The sequence below is a fragment of the Dendropsophus ebraccatus genome, chromosome 4 (assembly GCF_027789765.1).
Source record: "Dendropsophus ebraccatus isolate aDenEbr1 chromosome 4, aDenEbr1.pat, whole genome shotgun sequence".
NCBI classification, from domain to species: Eukaryota; Metazoa; Chordata; class Amphibia; order Anura; family Hylidae; genus Dendropsophus; species Dendropsophus ebraccatus.
Genome location: NC_091457.1, coordinates 131,825,938 through 131,850,076, shown reverse-complemented (window position 1 = coordinate 131,850,076; position 24,139 = coordinate 131,825,938). Strand labels below are relative to the sequence as shown.

General features: G+C 41.3%; 1 protein-coding gene across 1 annotated transcript in view; it reads right to left on the bottom strand.

The window, feature by feature from the left end:
- Positions 1 to 15,582: 15,582 nt before the first annotated feature.
- FGD3 (FYVE, RhoGEF and PH domain containing 3) overlaps positions 15,583 to 24,139 on the bottom strand; it is a 196,696-nt gene continuing 188,139 nt past the window's right edge. The window contains exon 19 of the mRNA XM_069967044.1: positions 15,583 to 16,862. Within this exon, the coding sequence (XP_069823145.1) occupies positions 16,650 to 16,862 (213 nt within the window). The 3' untranslated portion in view covers positions 15,583 to 16,649. The remainder of the gene's footprint in view (positions 16,863 to 24,139) is intronic.

The window sequence follows — 24,139 nt, the reverse complement described above, 5'->3', positions numbered from 1 at the left end:
GAGAGGGGCCCAAGAGATGGGACATAGAATTTCACATGCTATAGAAAGGTAAGACTGAACACATAGCAGGAACATGAGACTCATGATTTGGACCTTTCTAATAATTCATATGTAGCTCACACATTGCTGAAAATGCCCACACAAGATCTGCTTCTGCCCTTAGGCCAACTATTGAAATGCAAGAACACTCACTGTCATCCAAATTGGACAAAGACCAACCATTTGATGTTTGCGCTTTGTAGGTAATTCATTCCATAACATATTAATGCCAGTTGGGAGATAAGCATTCATGTGCCAGCAGCAGGGTTCATACAAACCGAATGTGTATACAGGCCAAAGAATAAGAAGCATTGATCACTACAGGAAATTTGTTTTTGACTATATGGTGAAGAATAAGCTATTATTAGTGAGAGATGTAGAGGTTATTGTGTATGCCTTGTATTTACCTGTTTTAGCTGATGTGGCAGAAAGAAGAATTCAGCCATATTGCTTTGTATTTCCTAACTCAAATGATTTTCTTCTGCTGCCTACATTCTGGCTTTGCAGAGACATGGATGGATTCTCATCACTGCAGGGGTTGTTCATGTTTTCTCTTTCAAATCAACTGGTCCTAGCAAGTGCTAGAGATTTGTAATTTACTTCTATTAAAAAAAGTCATGTCTTCCAGTACTTATCAGCTGTTGTATGTTCTGCAGGAAGTGGTGTATTCTTTCCAGTATGACACAGTGCTCTCTGCTACCACCTCTGTCCATGTCAGGAACTTTTCATTGCAGTAGCAAATCCGCATAAAAAACCTCTCCTGCTCTTCAGACTGGAAATAATACAATTTACTGCAGAGCATACAGTAGCTGATAAGTACTGGAATATAAGATTTTTAAATAGAAGTAAATTACAAATCTCTGGCACTTGCTGGGACCAGTTGATTTCAAAGAATTTGTTTTGGTGAACTACCCCTTTAATGACCTGACCAGCTGATGGACTCCAGCCAGGTGACACTCATAAGTGGGTTGGTGTCAGGTCACATTATGTGCCGTTTTCATGTGTTTTATTATTTGGATGTGTTTTTTAAAGGAATTTCCTCTCAAGGAGAAAGTGATTTGACCTATAATGACAACTAAGGTGTTTTATGAAGACTTGAAGGCTTCAGGCTGTGTTCACACTTGTATTTGTACCATGATTTGGTTGTGTTTTTGATGTGATATTTACAAATATCACAATTCAAGTAAAGTAAGCTACAGCTTCCTGTTATTACAGAAAAATCACAGAAAAAAATGTTTAAACAGCTGCAAAAGCAACATTTGAACAACGCCTTAGGGGAGTTATATAACCATAGCATGTACTCATCTCATAGCGATAGTAGCATTCCTTAAGGAATAATTGAAACGCAGACGATTCATTTCACACCCCAATAATAAGGTAGGTAAGGTGTTCTGCATCAATAAAGAAGATTGTATCAGTAAAGAAGGGGTTAAACAGTTAACTCTCCCTCTACACATAGGAACAGCTATCGGTGAAGGGGTTAATTCAGGGGTTAGAGGGAAGCGGTGGTCATCCACCACCCAATGCTTTGTATAGGAAAGATGGCGGCGATACTAGCATGGATCTCCACCATTATACAGGGTCCTTAACATGGAATGGGCCTGGAGGAGAGCAGAAAGGAGTCCAATCACTGGTTGAGTTGATCAGGTAGTACTGGGTTAAAATAAGAGGGCTTACTACCCAGTACAGTATCAGGATGGGGACACCGGGTGCACGTATTACAAAATCTTGCTCATTTACCAAATTACTTGTATTGCAAGGCCTCACTATCATGGGGCAGCCTGGGCACCAGCCATATATTGAAGAATTGAAATAAATACATAAGCGATCCAGATCATTTAAAGGGGTTATCTGGGATTAGCTGCAATACCAGACACAACCTGTGGATAGGTGTGGCGCCGTTTACAGGGGAAAAAAAAACCCTCTTTCTTTTCTTACATTGGACAACCATTTAATCGTTCTACAGAGGAGATTAAGCACCTACAGTATATGGTGTTTCTTTTCCTTAAAATCTTTAGGCCCTCTATTTGCCACCGTTGAGAAGATATATTTGGGCTTGAATTGAGAAACTGCAAGCCTATACAAAGCTATGGCTGCGGAGAATTTGTCATACATGTAGCCAACCTAGACAATCCTCTGTGAGCTAAACATCATCTAGGTTCTAGGCTGATCCATTTTACTTGTCCTGTTACGTTATAGCGAGCTGATATAAGAGGAGGCGGCTCTGTGGTATTTACCTCACAGACAATTGTCTCAGCTGGATACAACTGCAGAACACACTGGGAGACGTATTAGCTCTGTCTATACCATTTCATGCTCTGAATCTTAACAGGAAAATGGGGATTCACAGACTGGAAGGTGAGATTTCAAAACCATATAGAGTCTCATCATCATCATTATCTAATAAATGTATTTTTTGTTTTACCCCAGAGAAGTTGTATGATGACATTCAAGACCACTGGGCATGTGACACTGCAGACAATCACTGGCCCTTAGTGGTCACTTGCATTACTTAAGCCTCACTTAAAGGGGTACTCCGGAAAAAAAAACGTTTAAATCGACTGGTTTCAGAAAGTTATACAGATGTTCAAATATTTTTAAAAAGTTTAAGTCTTCCAGTACTTAGCAGCTTCTGTATGCCCTGCAGGAAGTGGTTTATCCTTCCAGTCTGACACATGGCTCATTGCTTCCACCTCTGTCCATGCCAGGAACTGTTCAGAACAGGAGATGTTTTCTATGGGGATTTGCTACTGCTCTGGACAGTTCCTGACATTGACAGAGGTGGCAACAGACAGCACTGGAAATAATGCATGCAATGTTCCTGCAGGACATTCAGCAGCTGATAAGTACTGGAATACACAAGATTTTTTTAACCCCTTTATCTGATGTATAATTATGGCATGACCCCACTACCTGTCGTGCTGTGAGCCAGCTCTGAACTGCTCGATTCAGCTCCGGCCTCCCATAGTAATCGAGCACTGATCTCATGGATGAATTCAGTACATATGTATGAGAGATTAGTGCTGTGATTATAGGAGTCTCCCAAGGGGACTTCAAGTTACTGTAGTAAAAGAAAAAATTCATCCCATAATAAAAGTTTAAATTCCTCGCCTTTTCCAATTTTATATAAATAAACAAACAAACACACATATTTGCTATCGCTGCGTGCGGAAGCGTCCATACTATTAATTTACAGCATTCCTGATCTTGCAGGTAAACGGTATAAGTGCAAAAAAGTCAAGGTGCTAAATTGCTGATTTTTGGTCGCATTAAATCTGGAAAAACAATAATAACAAGTGATCAAAAAGTCGCATATGTGCAAGCAAGGTACCAATAGAAAGTACAGATCATGGCGCAAAAAAAATGATACCTCACACAGCCCCATAGACCAAAGAATAAAAGATGGGAATAGAGCAATTTTACTCACATTTAGTTTTGTTTTTTTTGTTTTTTTAACGTTTTGAAATTTTAAAATTTAAATTAAATAGAAGTTATACAGTAAAACAGAAGTCATACAGTAAAACAAGTTATACAGTAAAACAAGTTATACAGTAAAACAAGTTATACAGTAAAACAAGTTATACAATAAAAAACAGAAGTTATAGAGTAAAACTAGTTATACAATAAAACAGAGGTTATACAAGTTACATATCATTGTAATTGTACTGACTTGAGGAACATACTGATTAATTAAAAAAAAATCTCCAGATATATAAAGTATCCCAATGCACAATACTACATAAAACACCAACAAGCAACAGTGTTATAGGGAAAAACACAAACAATCTTTATTACTGCATAGAATAAGAATTAGTTAAAATACATATATAAGTAAGTGCAGATCCCAGAAAACTGGGTCTGTATAACGCAATAAAAAAAAGTTTCAGACAGGACATAAAAGACCCTACATGTAGCAAAAGAAAGGACCCCAGGACATACCTCAAACTAAATAACCTATATACCATATTCAACCACTATGCAGTATTCCCCGGAGTAGCCGGGCAAACAAGACCTGTAACCACAAATAAAGTGCAAAAGTGTAAAAAATGGTAACAGTCCAGCTAATGCAATAAGGATATAGGTGAGAGGGAAAGAGCAAGGAGCACAGACAATGCAGGAGAGCCGGCTACAATATCATGGACATCCTACCACACCTAGCCTGGCCACACACCTGCCAGTGAGCCAGGTCCAGGACCCGAGAAGAACTTTTCGATACTGTGAGCTCCTTGACTTGAGGAACATGGATAACATGTAAGTTCTACTATAGGGCGAATGGCGTAAACACGAAACCCCCCAATATTAAAAAAAAAAAAAGTTTTCCGTGCAAATATTTTTTTCCTGCAGTTTCACAGCATAATTTATGGAAAAATTAAATCTGTAATGCAAAGTACAATTGGTTTTGCAAAAAATAAGGATCTGTAGCCGAAAAATGCGTAAGGAAAAAGCAAAAGTGCAAATGAAAATTGGTTCAGTCGTTAAAGGGGAACTATGAGCAGTTTAAATGAATCTAACCTGCTGATTTATCACTATTGAGCAGGAGATGTACAATAGGTCAGTGTCAGGCCGTAGCCCGGGGCCCTGAACTCCTGGGGGGCCCATGACCCCCAACACAGACTTATACTTTCAGTGGTTTATTATCTCCTGGCTACAGCTCTGCCATAATTTGCAAAAAAATTGCTGCTTTTCTACATCAATTTTGCACAAATGAAGGCATTGTGACGTTATCTATCCTGTACTATGAACACCACACTAGTGCTGCCAAAGTTTGTGTGGGCTCAGGGGACCCAGCCTTGGTGAATAGCCCAGGGCCTATGGTAAAGTTAATCTGCCCCTGTAGAGGATGAAGGTACATCTCTTACCTTTATCCTCGGCACTCCTCCTGTGCACTTAGTCGTTTACTCCTCGGTCTGGTAAGACCATGAGGAGCAGTGCCTCGCCTCCTAGCGACAATCTGGCCCACCTTTTCCATTGATAATTACTAGAAGAGGTGAGCCGGCCCAGGAGACAGGCAGTGCTCAAAACGGTCTTACTGGACCATGGGGTGAATGACTAGCACGGGGACAAAAGTTGTAGTAATAGAGTATCAGCTTCTCTAAGATAAAAGACGTGGCACTCACCATGTAGTGAATAATAAAAATAATTATTTGCTACATGGTGAGTGCCACGTCTTTTATCTTAGAGAAGCTGATACTATGTGGGACTATGCATAGTAGAGCACCATCAGTAGTACTGATCCGATAACAGTGAGTGACGCGGCCCGACCACCACCTAATTTATATATGTTATCCAAGTTTACTCGGAGTAATCACTGGCGGGTCCAGGAAGTTTCTTAAAGTTCTAAGAGATATTGTCTGACTTCGTATTTCTGAAGAAAACGGGCTGTCAAACATGTCTTCAGACAATAAGCGATTGTGATCTTCTGTACAAATGAAACATTTTTATGGCTCAAGGCTTGATTGCTAGCTCGCTCCATAACTCAATCTCTGAGAGCCGGGATGAAGGTCAGTAAATGAGAGGCAGATCTTAAATCTTCAAAGTCATGACATGAACAAAATGAATTCTTACGAGAGGCTAAGTAATTATATTACCTTTTGGATGGGAAATGAAAATGGTCTCCCGGACAAGCACAGTTGAGGAGTCAAGTGTCCGTTTTGTCGATCAGATATTCGAGAGATGGAAGACAAATTGTAAAGATGGAAGTGAAGACTATCACAGGACTACAGGAAGTCCAAGTTACTTGTAAACAATTGGTAAGTAATACTTAACTTCTCATTGTAGTATATTTATTGATTGTCAGGTTGATAAGTTAGGTGACGTTTTCAGCTTGTTCAGACATTCAGCTGAGCGGGCTTGGAACGTCACGTCTCAAGCCCCATCTCAGACCAGGAAGCAGCTGGGGACCGGAGCAGTGTGATGCGGGCCCCAGCGATGGAACTGGGGAGGTAAGTGGACGTCATTGCTTTCATCCACCCCCTCCCCTCCCATAGTGAAAACAACTGCAGGGTACTCCAGCGAAAATCTTTTTCTTTTAGATCAACTGGTTTTAGAAAGTTATATAGATTTGTAATTTACTTCTGGTTAAAAATCTCTAGTCTTCCAGTACTTCCAGCTGCTGTATGTCCTGCAGTAAGTGGTGTTTTCTTCTCAGTTTGACACAGTGCTCTTTGCTGCCACCTCTGTCCATGTCAGGAACTGTCCAGAGCAGGAGAAGTTCTCTATGGGGATTTGCTACTGCTCTGGACAGTTCTTGACATGGACAGAGGTGGCAGCAGAGAGCACTGTGTCAGACTGGAGAGAATACACCACTTCCTGCAGTACATACAGCAGCTGATAAGTACTAGAAGACTTGAGCTTTTTAAATAGGTGGAAACAAATATATAACTTTCTGAAACCAGTTGATCTGAAAGAAAGATTTTTGCTAGGGTACCCCTTTAATTCCTTCTGTGGTGGCACTGCAGGGAGTTTGACTTATTGCCAAAGCAGGGAAGCCCTTTAAACACCAGAATAGTCAGTATTTTTATTCCTCTGTGGACATTCCGGACTAGAATGTTCAAACTTAATTGTTTACCATTTTAATTACATCCCAAATTAATAAAAATGAGAATTAAATATTTATATTGTGTTTCATTAAAAAAGGCCAAGGAGAGCCGATTAAGGTGAACTAACTAAATATTATCTTCTGCCAACTTCTGTCTCCAGACCTGTCTGGTGAGTGCAGCGGAATCTCCCTTCCATAGACATTAATTACTTTTCTAAAACCTAGGCGGAATATTGTGAGGGCGGCAGAATGGACGGCTCGTGCTGCTCATCCACAACTAGATTAAAAGTAATCAGCGAGAGCAGGGTGTCCTGATAATGTTATCAAAGATAGCGGCCCACTCATTCTAGATGACACCAGCAAATCGCCTATACACAAAATGCCTCAGGCAGCTACAAATCCAATAAACCGCAATAGTTAAAACCATTTACCCTGCTCATTTACCCTGGCACAAATATCAGTCGCCTAATATGAATTTCAGAGTGATTATCATGAAGTTTCTTTAATCACTTTCTTGGGTTTATGGCGGCTTACAAAAAAAAAAAAAAAGAAGAGAATATTTAAAACTAATTAAGAAAAAGTTAAAGGGATATTCTGGTTTAATATGTTTTACCATTTTACAGTCTGTATTCTTGGCTCCTGATCTCTGATTGCTGTCATTCTATGGGAACTTTATGTGTTTACTTCCAGGGATGAAATGCTGACCTTGTCGAGAGAAACAAGTACATGGCCAAACGCTAAGGCCATGTTCAGACACTGCATGCAGATTTCCCTATGGCTTTCACCCTACGTATTATAAGGGGTAAAAGTTCACATCATATTGAGCTTTAGGCAGGGACCACAGGCCAGCGATCAGCTTGTTAATGAGAGATCAAATTCGTTGGCTGATACCATCTTTTGTGCAAGTATTAAAATCACATCTTCTCTTGTATATGGGAATGTGGAGGGGATTATTATGAAGTTAATAGGCTGCATGAAAAATACAGCGATCATTCATGCAGCCCGGCTACACAATTAATTACGTTTCTTCCAGGTTCTGCAAACGAGCGCCAATGTCACTGATCAGCGTTTGTTTGTGCCGCAGCATTGGCCCATGTGAAAGGACCCTTAAAGGGGTTATCCAGCAAAAAAAACTTTTTCTTTCAAATCAACTGGTTTTAGAAAGTTCTATAGATTTGTAATATACTTCTATTTAAAAATCGCAAGTCTTCCACTACTTATCAGCTGCTGTAAGTCCTGCAGGAAGTGGTGTATTTAGTTTGATGTAGTTCTCTCTGCTGACATCTCTGTCTGTGTCAGGAACTGTCCAGAGCAGTAGTAAACTTCTATAGAAAACTTTCCTGCTCTGGACAGTTCCTGTCATAGACAGAGGTGGCAGCAGAGAACACTGTGTCAGACTGGAAAGTATACACTACTTCCTGCAGGACATATAGCAGCTGATAAGTACTGGAAGACAAGATTTTTTTAAAAGAAGTAAATTACAAATCTCTGGCACATTCTGATTAGGGATGGTCCGAACCCTCCGAGGTTCGGGTTCGTATGAACCCGAATGCTCGGCATCAGATTCCCGCTGTCTGCCTGCTCCATGGAGCGGGTGGATCCAGCGGGAGGACTGCCTGGAAAACTGGGATACAGCCTATGGCTATGGCTGTATCCCAGTTTTCCAGGCGGTCCTCCCACTGGATTCGCCCGCTGCACAGAGGGGCCAGACAGCGGGAATCATTACCGAGAGTTCGGGTTCGTACGAACCCGAACCTCGGAGGGTTCGGACCATCCCTAATTCTGATACCAGTTGATTTAAAAATATTTTTTTCCTTTGCTGGAGTAACCCTTTAATGAATGCAAGCAGAGATTGTTAAACCCATATGGAATTAGTGCAATAACAAAAAAAAAAAATTGTATAACTTTCCCCTATACAGTAAACAACCCTATATTTTTAAAGTGTAATACCCTTCAAGGAATTTTTTGTGTTTGGACATTTTCTCACACAGCAGTGTTGCATTGTTTCCAGATAAGCGAGGATGCAGTTTTGGCCACACACTTTGCTTATCTGCCACCAGTTTGGGGGATGTCATTTACATCTGGGAAGATATGATAGAAGGCGAAAAAGTGCTAAACTGTTAAAAATAGAAAGTAAAACAAAAATCATAGAAAGCGCCTAGACATTGATGCGTTTCCATTAAAAAACACTTGATGTCGGTGTAAATTATCAACACGTAAAATATTACTGCCGGAGCAATGGCTGCTAGTTAGGCTTTTAATGTCACATAAAAAGGAGATGTAAATGTATATCACTTGTACAGGATCTGAAGGATTTTACGGCGTTGGTCTGGCGCTCTTATTATAATGTGAGAACATAGAGGCTTCTAGCATCCAATTTAAAAGGACTAAGTGCACCCCTATAATAGGCACCAAACTGGGGTCTGCAACAAAGAGTCAGCCATTTATGTCAATGATCATATGAGGTCACCCCTTATTGTCTTAGTGTTGGTATCTTTAACCTTCCAATTATCTGATACTTTATTTTAGATAAATGCTTGGTTATCCAAATCTTTTCCTTTTGGTGTTTTATATGTTTGTATCTCTTGTTATATAAAAATTCAATAAATATTATTGCAATATTGTAAGTGAAATTATAAACACTGGCTTACTGGCTCACTTGGTATCCCCGCCCCCCCCCCCAAGCGCTCAGTACGGAAGGCACAAGGGCACAAACACGGTTTGCTCCCTCTAGCCACACCACTACTATGGGAACCTGAAGCATTTAGGACATTATTATATTATAAGAAACTGGGTCCAAACCTGGATATTCTGGCAGTCTGGTGGTCCAGTGTGATCAAGCTACAATGCCCTTCTGCTTTTATTAAAGGAGTTATCCATGGCTACAAAAACATGGCCACTTTTCCCCCTCTCGTCTCCAGTTCAGGTGCGGTTTGCAATTAAGTTTCATTTACTTCAATGGAGCTGAGTTTGAAACCCCACCCAATCTGGAGACAAGAGAGGGGGGAAGTGCCCATGTTTTTGTAGCCGTGGATAACCCCTTTAAATCATATAGGTGCAAGATGGAAAGCTATAGGGATTCCAGAGGTCGCAGGGGCACCTAGACCCTGATAGTTGAGCGTGCTGAGAGACCCCTCTGCCACATAAGAACCCGGCAGTATTAGACATAGCGCATAGCATCAAGGTGCACCGCAGTCTAGGAGAACTGGCATTTCATTCACAGTTGAAGCAGATTCCTAGAAAATCCTCCCTATAAGTGTAATTTTCAGAGAAATTAATTAACATTTACAACTCAGTAGGAAGCGACTACAAAGGCTTCTGTGCGTTCAAAATTAATTATGGCAATTATATACGTATGCTAAATTATTAAGAGGAGCTCATGTAAATTAAGAACAAAAGAGAGCAAGGAGAACAGACTGCATTCTGGAAAGAGGAAACACTGTGAGATGACATTACACTGGTTATCATAAGGCAATATCTACAGTCATTATCTGCCTTCCCAGCAAGGTATAATACAAGGTATAGTCAAATGCAGCAATTAGGATATTCACATTGATGTGGACAGAGGTTAAGACTCATGCAATATTCTCTATGACAGCACTTACTCTCAAAGGTGTTGCTATCAAGGACCCAGCAAGTTTAAGGTTAAAGGGGTACTCCAGCAAAACAAAAAAAAAATTGATGTATTCTTTCCAGCCTAACATAGTGCTCTCTGCTGCCACCTCTGTCCATGTCAGGAACTGTCCAGAGCAGTAACAAATCCCTATAGACAACCTCTCATGCTCTTCAAACTGGAAAGAATACACCACTTTCTGCAGGACGTACAGCAGCTGATAAGTACCGGAAGACTTGGGATTTTTTTTTTTTTATAGAGGTAAATTACAAATCTCTGGCACTTTCTGGCACCAGTTAATTTAAACGCTAGGAGATTGGGTATTTTAGGGGCTCTTAAATGTACCGATTTTGCCTTCTTAACTATCTGGAATGCAGAACAGGTTATCAGGGGGCCGCCATTAAACCAATGTATTGTTGTTTTATTGGTGTAACCCCCAGATATTTATGGCATATCCTATTCTATCTATAGGGTATTAGATTGGCATACCCCTTTTAATGGAGTAGAATGTAGAAAGTTTTCTAAGGATTGCTCCTCCTGTGTTGTTAAGACCATGTAGGATGCAACTAGGCCCCCTCTCCCCAGTAAATCAATGGTTGTGGCGGTGTGTCCCACCTCAGTGACTGATGGGAAGAAGTTAAAGGGGTAGTCCAGCCCGGGGGTATTTTTCAGCTATGGCCGGGAATGGGGTGGTTATGGATGGCCGGTACACCTGTCCCGCGGCCGCTTCCTGGTGTGAGCTGATGCATGAGACATGACATCTCAAGGCAGTTCAGCCATTCAGCGGCCATAGCAAAGTCCCGCCTCGGCTGCTGAATGGCTGAGCTGCCTTGAGACGTCACGTCTCATGTGGCAGCTCACACAAGGAAGCGGCCGCAGGACGGGGGTACCGGGCCGCGCGATCCCGGACCTGGCGCTGTATCGGGGTAGGTAAGTGACCTCCGCCGTCCATAACTACCCCATCCCCGGCCATAGCTGAAAAATACCCCCGGGCCAGAGTACCCCTTTAAAATCAGGGAACAGGGATTGAAAGTGCACCAGAGCTGGGGGAGCAGGATAGGTGAGCATTTTTTGTTTGGTATTTTCACAAGACCTCCAGCCTAGGAGAAAGACAAGTTTGTGCCCTGGTGGATGGAAGCCACATAGAACAGCAATGTACTCTGTTATTAAGGATATTTTTTTTTACAAGCACAGTATTAGCTAGAAAATGGTCAAATAGGTTTTGATTATTTCCAAGCAACAGGTGCTGCAGCATTTCTGCCCCCATGGAGATGACCACAGGAAACAAGTTCTTTCTAATGGAAGATAAGAGAGCCATTAATTGAGGAACACATCAAACAATTCTAAGGAAAATGTAATTATCAAAGTGTAATTGCAAAGACTGGAACAGTGACTATCCAGGGTATATGTGCCATTGTATGCAATAAGTTACATCCCAGCTGACAGCAGTGAAACAAATGCTAAACTTTTTAATAGGAAATTCTAAATATTTTTAATTGGGAACAGTGCAAGAAATAATCTACAGTATATCTATCCAAATCAATTTTATAGAAAAAAACACTATAAATAGTATAGACGTTCCCAGTGCCTGTAGGCTGAATACACAGGTGCTTAGAGTTCATATTCTGCCCTGAAATACAGTAAACACAATACCCATATAAATAGTACATAAAACCTCCAGATACCAACACATTTAAGTAGTTTTATAGACTGCTCATACAAATAGAATAGTGCCATAGAAATAGAGCCTACAATTGCAATAAAATACAGTGCCCATACATTGTATTCGGAAAGCCTTCAGACCTTAACATTTTGCTATGTTGCAGTTCTTCCTGGTGTTTTCTTCCACCAATTTGTACTCAATATCCATTAATAAAAACAGAATCTCAGATATTTTTGCAAATCTTTTAAAAAAGTAAAATTTGACATGGACATAAATATTCAGACCCTTTTCTAGAACACCTATTGCTCGGAGCGATAATCTGCCGAATCAGGCCAGTTCTGCGGATTATCCATCTGCGTAATAAAACAACATTCGGCCTATCAAAACGATCATCGACTGATTGTGTTTTTTGATCCTGCCTAACAATCATTAGCCACCGGGCGCACATCACTATGTGTAATAGCGATGCAGGGTCTACGGCTGTGTAAAAAAAAATACACTTTATTCATACCTTCATGCTCTCGGGTGTTCTCCTAGCTTCTGCCAGGTCCCCACGATCTTTGGTGCATAGCCAATCACTTGCTGCGGAGCAGTCCTGTCTTGGTCAGTGATTGGCTGAGTGGCCTATCACTGTAGAGACTGTCTCTAAAGCTCCAGCGGTGTCGGGGATCGTGGAGAGGGTTGTGTAAAGTTTAATATTTTACACAATTATCGAGTCATGTAATGGGCTCTGTAAGCAATCACCAATCTAGAAGATCGCCCCTCGCTTATCTGGAATATTGGGCCGTGTAATACAGCCCTTACCTACTCCTCCCATTTCTTTATATTATCTCTGAGATGTTTCTGCACCTTGATTGGAGTTACATGTGGTAAATACAGCTGATTCCTCAGGATTTGGAAAGAGACAGCCCTGTCTGAATAAGATCTCAAACCAGACAATGTATTTTAGAGCAAGACCAAGCCATGAGGAGGAATGAACTGCCTGTAGAGCTCACACACAGAATTTTGTAGAGGCACAGATCTGAAAAAAAGGACAAAAGACTGCGCTTCGCTCAACAAGTCACAAGGCTGTCAGCTGCTCCGCTCCCTGCTACTCCTGCCAGGATGCCATGAAAAGCTGAATACTTCTTCCAGTTTCCCAGGATTGGATCCAGCTTTTCCCCGGCACCCAGGGTAGACTGATAGAGAGCAGAGCAGCACTGACAACCTGGCGGTTTGATGAGCGGAGAGCAGATCAAACTAAGTGCTTCCCTTCGTTTAAATCTGCGATTCACTCATCTCTAATCAAGAGCACAATGGGCTTCATAATTCTTAAATGGAAGAAGTTTGGAACAATCAGGACTTTCCCTAGAGATGACCTCCCCACTAAACTAAGTAATCGGGGAGAAGGGTGACCAATAACCCAATGGTCACTCTGCTGATCTCCAATGATCCTGTGTACAGATGGGAGAAACTTCCAGAAGGTCATTCATCAAGAAAGCACTTTGACTATCTGGGCGATTTGAGTTTGCAAAATAAAACCTGAAGGACTCTCAGACGCCCCAATTTAAGGGGTCATGTCTGGAGGAAACCGGGCACTGATCATCACCTGCCCAATACCAACCCAATAGTAAAGCATCATACTGTTGGGACTTTTCTTCAGCTGGAACAAGAGAGATTGGTCAGGTTTGATGGAAAGCTGAATGGAGAAAAGTACAGAAATAGTCTTAATAAAAACCTGATCCAGATTGTTCTGTATCTCAGATTAGGCAAAGCACAGAGCCAAACACAGCACAAGAGCATCTTACCGGCAACCCTACGAAAGTCCCAGCCAGAGACCTGAATATGGTGTCCTCAATCCAACCTGACAGAGCTTGAGAGAGTCTTCAGAGAAGAATAGGCAAACATCTGCAAATCCTGGGGTGTACACCTTGTGGAATCATAGCCAAGAAGACTGGAGGCTGTATAAATGGAGGGTTTGGCCTTAGGTCTGTGAAGATGGAGAGTCTGGTGTTTCTATAGATGGGGAGTCTAGTCTAGGCTTTGTGGAGGCCTGTTTAATTGGGGTGTTTGAACTAGGGTCTATATTTATCTAGGGGGCTTGATGTGTGGTCTGTATTTGTTTCGGACATATTATATTAGGGTGGGATTTAGGTGTCATGTTTGAGTGTGTACCATACAAGTGGCAGGACTAAAAACCTTGAATGGTGCATAGCTTTGTACACAACCTTTTGAATCTTTCTTATGACCCTTCATAAAAGTTGGCAAATTAGACTTTTTTTTTATGAAATCTGTTTAGTGAAAGTTTTTTTTAGTATTCTCTTCTCTTTATTATCACAGGCAATATAGCAGTGGAAACTGACACCGGATCACATTATTCAAAAAAAGGGATGAATACAGTTCCCCCCAGTCCCCCTGCACAATGACTTCTGCATAGAGCACAGAGCACATCTAGAAAAGTGTTCCATAGAAGTCAATGAGTCCCCTCCAGTATTATTATCTGTGCCTTTGTAGCTGTTGTAAAACATATTTCTTACCAGAGCAAAGCACAAGCTTGGGCAATACAGCTATGATATACAAAAAATGAACGTGATAAGGGAGAGTGTTAGCTGTATATCATGCCTAGAGCTAAAGACATATGCAGATAGATGATAAAACAAATTATACCTGTCTCTTAGCTGATAACTGTTTGTAAAGTTATCATGTTTTTCCTTAGATGTTCAATAGCCATAGAGGCTGGGGTGAGCAGCAGCATGCAGGCCTACCCCCTCCCCCACCTTCCTCTACTTAGCTTCTAGCACTGAGACTTGTTTATATCACTCATGCATGGCAGAGAGGGGTGTAGGAAGGAGGAGGCCTGCATGCTGCAGCTTAGCCTGCCTTCTATGGCACTTTAACTGGGAAGGAAAACTGTGAAACTGGGAATGATTTTGTAACTTTGTAAACAACCATCAGCCAAGAGACAGGCATGGTTTGTTTTCCCCTATTAGCTATCTGCCCATGTGTGCAGCTCTGAGCATGGTATATAACTAACAGATTTGTGTTAAGGAAAGAAAGGCCTAGAACTGCGCTTAGAATATATTGTCACACATGCTACTTTTTGGAAGCAGCGACAACATATTTGGGTTCCATTTCTCAAAATTAACTACTAGAATGATCATCCTTGTTTCTCATAGTGTCCAATGACAGTTCAGTTGTCATATTCAGAAAAAAAGGCCAGTTTTTCCTATTAGACCAGTCTGACAAATGAGTCTTATTGTGTGGCACCCTTGTGGGGTGACCTTGCAGACACATATTTGAATGTTTCATTAGCTGTCATTGAGATTTAAGGTTAAATAACTTTAAAACATTACACAAGCCCGGCAATCTGACAAACTTTATTTTCTTCAACCCAGCGGTGGATGTGCTTATTACCAGAAAACACCATACTGTTCACGATACTCAGGAGCCATGGAAACTCTAAATGATTTCATCATTATTTTGAGCATTAAACAGAATCTAGAATAGCCTCAGGCTCTGTTCACACCACGTCTTCAATGTTCAAATGGTGAGAAAATCTCCTGACATTCACACTGCAACATATACAATAGCCCAGATGTAGGCAACTGTGTAGTTGCATAGACTACGTGATCTCTTAAAGGGGAACCCTCAGCCCTCCAGCTTTTGCATAATTACAATTCCCATCATGCCCGGACAGCCAAAGCTAAAGCTTTGGCTGTCCAGGCATGATGGGAATTGTATTTTGGCAACAGCTGGAGGGCTGAGGGTTCCCCATCCCTGTCTTATAAGCAGCCTTGGGGTCTATAGAAGTCTATGGGCATGTTCAGCGTGTATACATCGGGAGCAGCGGTGTGAACAGAGCCGTACATCACATACATATGAGCAGAAAATACATCCCGAGTCGCTCTGTGCTAAACTTTTTATTAGCTTATTTTCTTTTTTAAAAGGTCTGAAAATATGTATAGAACATTATTTACAAATCATAAATAGAAACACAAGGTTAACCAGAAAGAACAGATAAAAAAAACGTATGTTCCGAGCAGTGCTAAAATTGTCATCTCAAACGGACTTTATAAAAATGGGTTTACAGCTATCTCAACATGCAGAAGGTGCTTGGTCGGGGTTTCTTCATGTGGCAGGGATGGCGGGAAGTCCCTCTATAGTCTGTTAATGCTTGACGTAAAGACAACACTTATATTTCCTCCCCATTCCTATTGTTACATGGCATGTCAAATGGGCATACAGAATCAGAACCTGAAGAGCAATACTCAATATCGGACATTCACCACGAAAAGCTATTATTTGTAGACGCCAGGAGGTTACAGGTATAGGAACTGTACGTGGCCAGCCACATTCGTGTATCTAGTTCCAAAAAATTGTTCTGGCAAGGCCTTGGTTATTTTGCATGTTTCTGTAAAACCTGTTACTTTGTTTCATCTCGGGATATTTAAAGGGGTAACAATAATTAAACTATTTTAACATATACAATTTGCACTTAATAGCATTTTGAATGATTTCTCTTATTTAAATACACATATACAAAAACAGTAGACTGAAAAACATTGTGCTGTCTCTGCAACCTTATGACGTCCGTTGTTTGATCGGTCTACCTCGAGGGATAAAACACGGGATACTCACTGTACAACTGGTACGAATATGAAACGTACGATGAGGAACACCACGGATGTTAATACGTAGACACAATAAAGTCAAGAAGTTACTTTGTTGTCACAGGGTCAATACTCAAGATTTTCTCTTTTCTTTTTTTTCTTTTTTTTTTTTGAAAAAGAACCGTAAAAGTTTATGAAAAGTGATTATTAGATGTTTTCCAGGGGTTCTGTGTCTCCTTTTGATGCTTTTCCGAGAACTTCCATCCACTTTATGAGCAAATCTTCATCCTCTGCACCGAAAAATAAAGTTTGATGGGACTGGGATAATTTAAATACATGCTTTAAGTCCACCTTGTCACCGGCACTTGGTAAGCTGACTTCATAGCCTGGTAGTGGAAAAGCTCGCGGATTGCGTCCATCCTGTGGAAAAACAAATAGATAACTCAGTTACACCATGGGGAAACACTTATTTTTTGCAAATATTGCAAATGCCACAGAATCCTGGTGCATTTGTACAAAAAAAACTGACATATTTGTTAGGAGGTTTAAGAAAATCTGGGCAATTTTGTAATAAATAAGTTATTTTAATATGTGTTGTTTCAGAAAAAGTCAAAATTAGGGGAATTATCAAAGGGGTATTTCAAAAAATAAAATAAAAAAACAATACTCCCCTGCCTTATTCAGAAACTGCCAACCAGTGGTGACCCACTTTCACCAGTGACTGGCTGAGTTAGGCAGTTTCTGTGGGGACGGCGCATCACAGGAACCAGGAAGTGTTGAATGGATTAAGGGGCATTGCAATGGCAGTAGCAGGGGATTGGGGCAGCTGAGTATGCTTTCTTCTATACTTTTATAGCATGCTGACTTATTTTAATTTAAATTTTTTTTTTGCACAGGAATACCTCTTTAAAGCATTAGAAAGATCTAGCATTAAAGAGACTCTGTATCCACCAACCCACCCCACCACACTGCTAGTACCTTCCGTTTGATGAGTAAATCCTTACTGGTCATATCTTTTAAAATGTGCCTGGCGCCTTTGTTAGAGCAAAAATGATATTTTAATCTGCAGCGCTGTGTCATATTGGCGTGGTCTAGGGCGTCTGTGCTTCAGGTCTCCTACGCACCTCCTTTCTTCCTCCACCCTCATGATCATTAGGGAAGCCCACAGACAGGATTTCTATTCACTGCTCACAGTGCACATGTGCCATAGTGACAAAGGTTCGCTGTTTAGACAAGTGATGGATAGAATTCCTGCCTGTGGGCGTTCCTAATGGTGCTGAGGGTGGGGAGGAAGAAACTAGAGGCATTGTAGACCTGGGGCACAGACACTCTAGGCCAAGCCAGTTTGACACAGCGCTGACGATTAAAAGATCATTTTCTGCTCTAACAAAGGCATCAGGCGCATTTTAAAAGACATGACTTGCAAGCATTTACTCTCATCAAACAGATGGTACTAGCAATTTAGTGGGGTGGGTTTGTTGATAAAGAGTTGTTTTAAAGGGGTACTCCAGCCCGGCCATATTTTTCAGATATGGCCGGGGAGGGGGTGGTTATGGACGGCGGTGGTCACTTACCTCCCCGGTTCCAGCGCCGGGTCCTGGAACCGGGGAGGTAAGTGAAAAATATGGTTGGGCTGGAGTACCCTTTTAACCCCTTAATGACCACGGGTGTATATTTACGCCCTGCGGTCGGTAAGGAAGTTCAGAGCGGGGCCGCGCAGCGGGTGCCACATGTTGCCTGGCTATTAGTGGGCACAGTCCGATCGCGGTGCCCGCTAATCAAGTAATCAGATGCAGCTGTCAAAGTTGACAGCTGCATCCGATTACTTCCTGCAGCCGATCCCTGGTGTCTAGTGGCGGAGATCGTTGTCCCGGAGGAGCGGTCTCCGTGTCTTTTACCTGCTGGGGTCTCCGCCAAAATGGCGCTGATCCCGGCTCGGCACTCGGATGCTTTCAGCAGCAGCTGAAAGCAAACAAGTGCTGATCTCATTGATCTAGGCTGTATAAGTATACAGCAAAGATCTCAATGCGAGATCAGAGTGCTTATACTAGAAGTCCCCCAGGGGGGCTTCTAGTATACAGTAAGTGTAAAAAAAAAATTATAAAAAGTGTCATTATCAATAAAAAGCCCCCTCCCCTAATAAAAGTTTGAATCACCCCCCTTTTCCCATGTAATAAATAAAAGTAAACAAATAAACATGTTTGCTATCGCAGTGTGCGTAATTGCCCAAACTATTAATTTATCATATTCCTGATCTCGCACGGTAAACGGCGTCAGCGCAAAAAGATCCCAAAGTGCAAAATTGGCCATTTTTGGTCGCATCAAATCCAGAAAAATTATTTAAAAAATTGATCAAAAAGTTACATCTGCGCAATCAAGGTACCAATAGAAAGAACACATCAAGGCGCAAAAAACTTCACCTCACACAGCCCCATAGACCAAAGGATAAAAGCGTTATAAGCCTGGGAATAGAGCGATTTTAAGGAACATATATTTGTTAACAATGGTCTGAATTTTTTACAAGCCATCAAATAAAATAAAAATTATACGTTACATATTGTATATATAACAAGTCAGTTTTATGGTATATATAACATATATAACAAGTCAGTTTTACCCCAGGGCGAATGGCGTAAAAACAAATAACCCCCAAATAAACAAAATGCGTTTTTTTTCTTTCAATTTCACCATACGTTTATTTATTTTTTCTGGTTTCGCAGTGTACTTTATGAAAAAATTCAGCCTGTCATTGCAAAGTACAATTAGTGGCGCAAAAAATAAGGGCTCATGTGGGTTTCTAGGTGGAAAAATGCAAGTGCCATGGCCTTTTAAGCACAAGAAGGAAAAAACAAAAACGCAAAAATCGAAATTGGCCCTGTCCTGAAGGGGTTAAGTGTCCAGATCCATTCACACAATTGGCTTCCTATGAAACTGACCACCATGTACACGTGTTCCAGATAGGGAAATTAGAGCTGATGTGTTCGACATCACTACAGAATGTGTTTGCAACAAAAATAAAAAAAACATAGATTTTTCTCTCACAGTCAAGAACTCCTTTTTACATGGATACTGAAAACATAATTTTAGGGGGATTAAACTAGCATGGCTCCAGGGTCCAAAGTATTCGTCTCAACTGGTATTAAGACTCTCAACAATTATACCTTTATAAAATGAGACCATAGGACCGTGACCAGGAGAAAACTCTTGCTGCAAGTCCGACGACTTCTTGTTAGTAATATACGTTATGTATATCGTCTTTACATCATGTTTTGTTCCTTATATTGTACTAAATGCAGAAAACATGGATGTTTGTGCTCAGTATATGATCAGGTTTATGATACCATGCCAAGGACATATGAATGCATGTTCCACATGGACACTATATACCTATTCTCTCCCCATGCAGCTCATGAAATACATCACTGACCCAACAAACCCTCAGGAGGGCTGATAATACATGATTAATTGCCCCCAGCTATGTGTACTTGTATATAGTGAAAGAAACAGGGTCGGACAGTTTTATGAGACTGGAGAATGATAGGAAAGGAAAATAATACACATGAAGATAAAAAGCATCATAAAAAACAGAGACAATATGACATTGGGAAGTTCTGCGGGCTCTGAACAGGAGGCAAATAAATTATTTTTACTTTCACTACAAAGAACTATAAATCTACGCTATCGCCATCCTTCATTGTTTTCGGATCAGATTCCCCAGCTATAATGGTAAATCATCAAAATTTTAACCCTTGGTTGGGTGACCAGAGTTACTCTTGCCGGCAGAACGTCCCTTAAGTGACTGATGCCCATACCATGGCACTGATGCCATTCTTGACTTCCCAGTAATATATCTGCGGCCTCTGATAATAACAGCAGCAGTCGTCCCTACTGAATAGATCTAGAAGCAACTAAACATTGTCAAAGCTAAGAAATGGTGTTCATTCTGCAGCTTCACGCTCTGCAATATATGAGTATATGCAAAATGCTCCTTGTAGTTGTGGGTGAAATGTGACACTATTCATCTTCATATGTTGTCCTCCTACCCAATGGTGTATGAAGTCCATTTACAGACTATCATAAATCATATTCTATAGTCAAGAGCGACGGAAGAGTTATATACCGTACGCAGCCACAATAGTGCGGTTTCCAGATTTGTATATAGAAGCAATAGGAGACTATACTGTAATAAGCCAGCATTAGAGTAAATAGCATTATGTGTAGGTCTGAGGTCATTTAGCCTGCACCGCTTAGGTCATCTGTCAAATGCCAACTAAGTAGCGTTATTCTACTGTGACATCATGGACGCAGAAAATGACCGCTGGAGCCATGCTGCTTCTTCCATCAATGGCATGATCTAATTTTCTGTACATCTTTCAGTTGTATTCTCAGATTATTAGTTTAATTTAAGAAGGACCCATAATAAATCCCCCCCCAATATCCTCTACTATTATAAAAGAACAATATATCCCTTATAATGGCATTAGAGATAGTAAGACTGAGCTAAGCACTGGAGAATGGAGAACAATCAAAGGGATGGTCTCACTTGGAGAACCTAAAACCCAATTAGAGAATGCTGAGTTAATAGAGGGGATCCTCCATTTATTAGTAAGACTGTAGAGTGTTTCTCTCTCTGGAGGACTTAACCAGTCCATGCATTACATGGACAGACCATTGATTTCTATAGAGCGGTGTAATGCCTAATTTCCCCTGTGGTGGTGCTGCTGAGGAACTGAACAAGACCCACTGGTGGGTTCACCCACAGAATACAGCTGATCCTTTAGTATACTCCATGATCAGCTCATCAAGGAAAGAACCTTCCAACAAAAAGTGTCATCCTAAAGTTCAAAGGTTTTTGAGGAAAATGACCTTTTCTACATTTCTATGAATTTGGTATAGTGCTACTGCCTTCCCTCTCTTAGGATATAAGTGTATCTTCAGTTCTCTTTTGATCAGTACTATTTTGGTGATGTCCCCATTCCACCTGGGCCATTTGCTGATCTACGAAAGAGTTCTCAATGAAAAATGCACAAATTCGAGGAATTGTCCATGAAAAAAAACAACTGATAACCTTTCCACAGGATAGGCTATTGCTGGAGTGCCAATACCCGCTCCCGTGCCGGTCAGCAGTTTGGTGCCCGTGCTACAGAGCTGAGGCTACAGTTTACCGACCTTACTATACAGGGAATGGAACCAACTGCTTCTGGCTCCGTCTCCATGTAGTGAAGGCATTGAGCACTAGTAAAAAACTAAACTAAAAATGAAGCAGCATGCGCCACCCTAGTGAATTTTCCACCTGACCAAATGTCTTACATTCAGTGCAGTATTTTCCATGACTGGTCACCAGGGATGCTGATACTGTAATTCTTATAGCTTGTCGTGTCCCATAGTGTTTCTAGGCAAATGGCACTCATGGCCTATCCTGAAGAACCCTGAAGATCACCAAGAACTGATCAGCAGGGTGCTGACACCTGGCACCCACAACAATCAGATTTCTCGCACAGCCCAAGTCTCCGAGATGTACACAATACATGTACAGAGCTGGAAACCTGTTACTACATTGTATGGTAGCCATGCTGGGTTACTTGGAATTCATTTCAATGGGCCAGTAGTGTTGTTTGTCTGCATTAATACCAGGTTATATATTTATATTTAATGTAGCAGACACTGTTCCTTAAAGCTGTGGCCAATCCCTACTCTGTGTATGCCTTTTGTTTAGTATTGGTATTAAGTTTGACAATACAGAGGTCATACCATCTAGATCCTATGTAGTCATAGACTTACATAGTACAAATAGAGAGACGTTAAACGCGTTAAATAAAAGTTTTGACGCCCCTACCCCCAGGTCATTGCAGGAGTCTCCATAGGCTTAATATAGAATCTGTCTCCTGTAACAAGGCGGGGTGAGCAGTGAGTCAGGGAGGGAAGCGCTCAGCCGTACACTTCTCCCAGCTCATATTGACATTTGGTGGGATCTGAACACCCAGTCCCAGACTGATCAAAACTTTTGATGTGCAGTTTTCGGAAATGATAGTAACCCTCTAAGGCTAAAGACTTAGGATAAACAGGTATAAATAACTGACCCTTTCAGATGCTAATATATATTACATATATACATTACTTGTGTTCCAATCCCTGACTTAATGAAAGGGACATTATCACAAGTCACACATTTTATTCTCCAATCGTCTGGAGTTGCGTGGTGTACGATCACCTTGGGAAGAATGTAAAGAGAAGAGCCGAAATGCGTGAAAATAATTTGTACGCTGCATCTCTCTCTTCCGTTTTGAGGAACATAAAGTTTATGACTGCCGAGCGCTGGAGAGATGGTTATTATGTTATGTAGGTTAGGGGTAAAGTAATTAAACTGCTATATTTTGAAGATATAATATTTATTTTGCTGCAGAATGAAACACCAGATGGTTCAGAATACGGGAACTGTTTTTCACACATTTTATGCTTTTAAGAATAAGAAAGATGAATGAAGAAGCTACAGAAAATGGTTTCATCGCTGAACCAAATCGGATTCCTCTCCAGAGCTGCAGATCCAGGAAAGCAAAGATGACTTTCCAGTTTATATGATTATTATAGGATTATTTGACTAATACGTATAGTAAAGAAATGGAGGTATTACCTATGCTCTAACATGTCAAAGTTATGATCTAGCCCCTTGGATCACTGTAAGAAAGGGGCTAGATTACTCAGCTGATCGCTGTATCCTTTCAGTTCTGCATAGGTCTCCTTAGAAAGTAAAATGTTCTGCGTATGGATTAATAAACAAGGGTGGTTCATTTCTATAAGGAAAGCCATATACCCTTAGTGATCAGTGACAATCTCGGTTCCCAAACCCCACCAGTGACAATGTATGACGTCACAATGACATGTCAGATGTTTGTCAAAATGATAATTATCTTTAAAGAGGTTGTCCAGGCAAAATTAGTGAGAGATCACAGGAGTCCGACCTCCATATCGGCTTGGCTTTTGTATTATGAATAGAGCTGTGGTTACAGCACATGACCTGTGGCTGTATTCATTCCTATGGAGCCGCCAGAAAAAGCTGAGTAAGGCGGAAGAGCGCTGCACTCGTCTCTCTCCGGTACCTTCATAGGAATGAATACAGCTGCAGGTCATGTGCCTTACCTGTGTCTCTATTCATAACATAGAAGTTGGGCCAGATACGGAGATCGATAAGGGATACAGAGTCAAAAGTCTGTTACTATTTTATTTTATAGCAGTCGATGCTTTGCTTTAGTGATAAATAGCTTAGAATCCATGGCATAGACAAAGAGTGACAGATAGGTGAAGTGCTGCGGAATTTGTGTTCGCTATACAAATTAAAGCATTATCATTAAAGAGGTAGTGCTGCGCGCAGCAATTATTCACAGAATAACACACATTACAAAGTTATACAACTTTGTAATGTAAGTTATGTCTGTGAATCGCCCCCTTCCCGTGTCCCCCCACCCCCGCACGTGTACCCGGAAGTGTGGTGCGATATACATACCTGACGCGTGTCGACCCCTGTCTTCTGTTGATGCAATCTTCGGGAGGCCGGCCGACTCGCTGCAGCCGTCCCGCATGCCGCCCCTCTCTGCAGCGTCATCAGCTGCTCAGCCACGATTGGCTGAGCATAACTGTGCTCAGCCAATCACGGCTGAGCACAGTTATGATGCGGCAGAGGGAGGCCGGCAGGAGCGGGT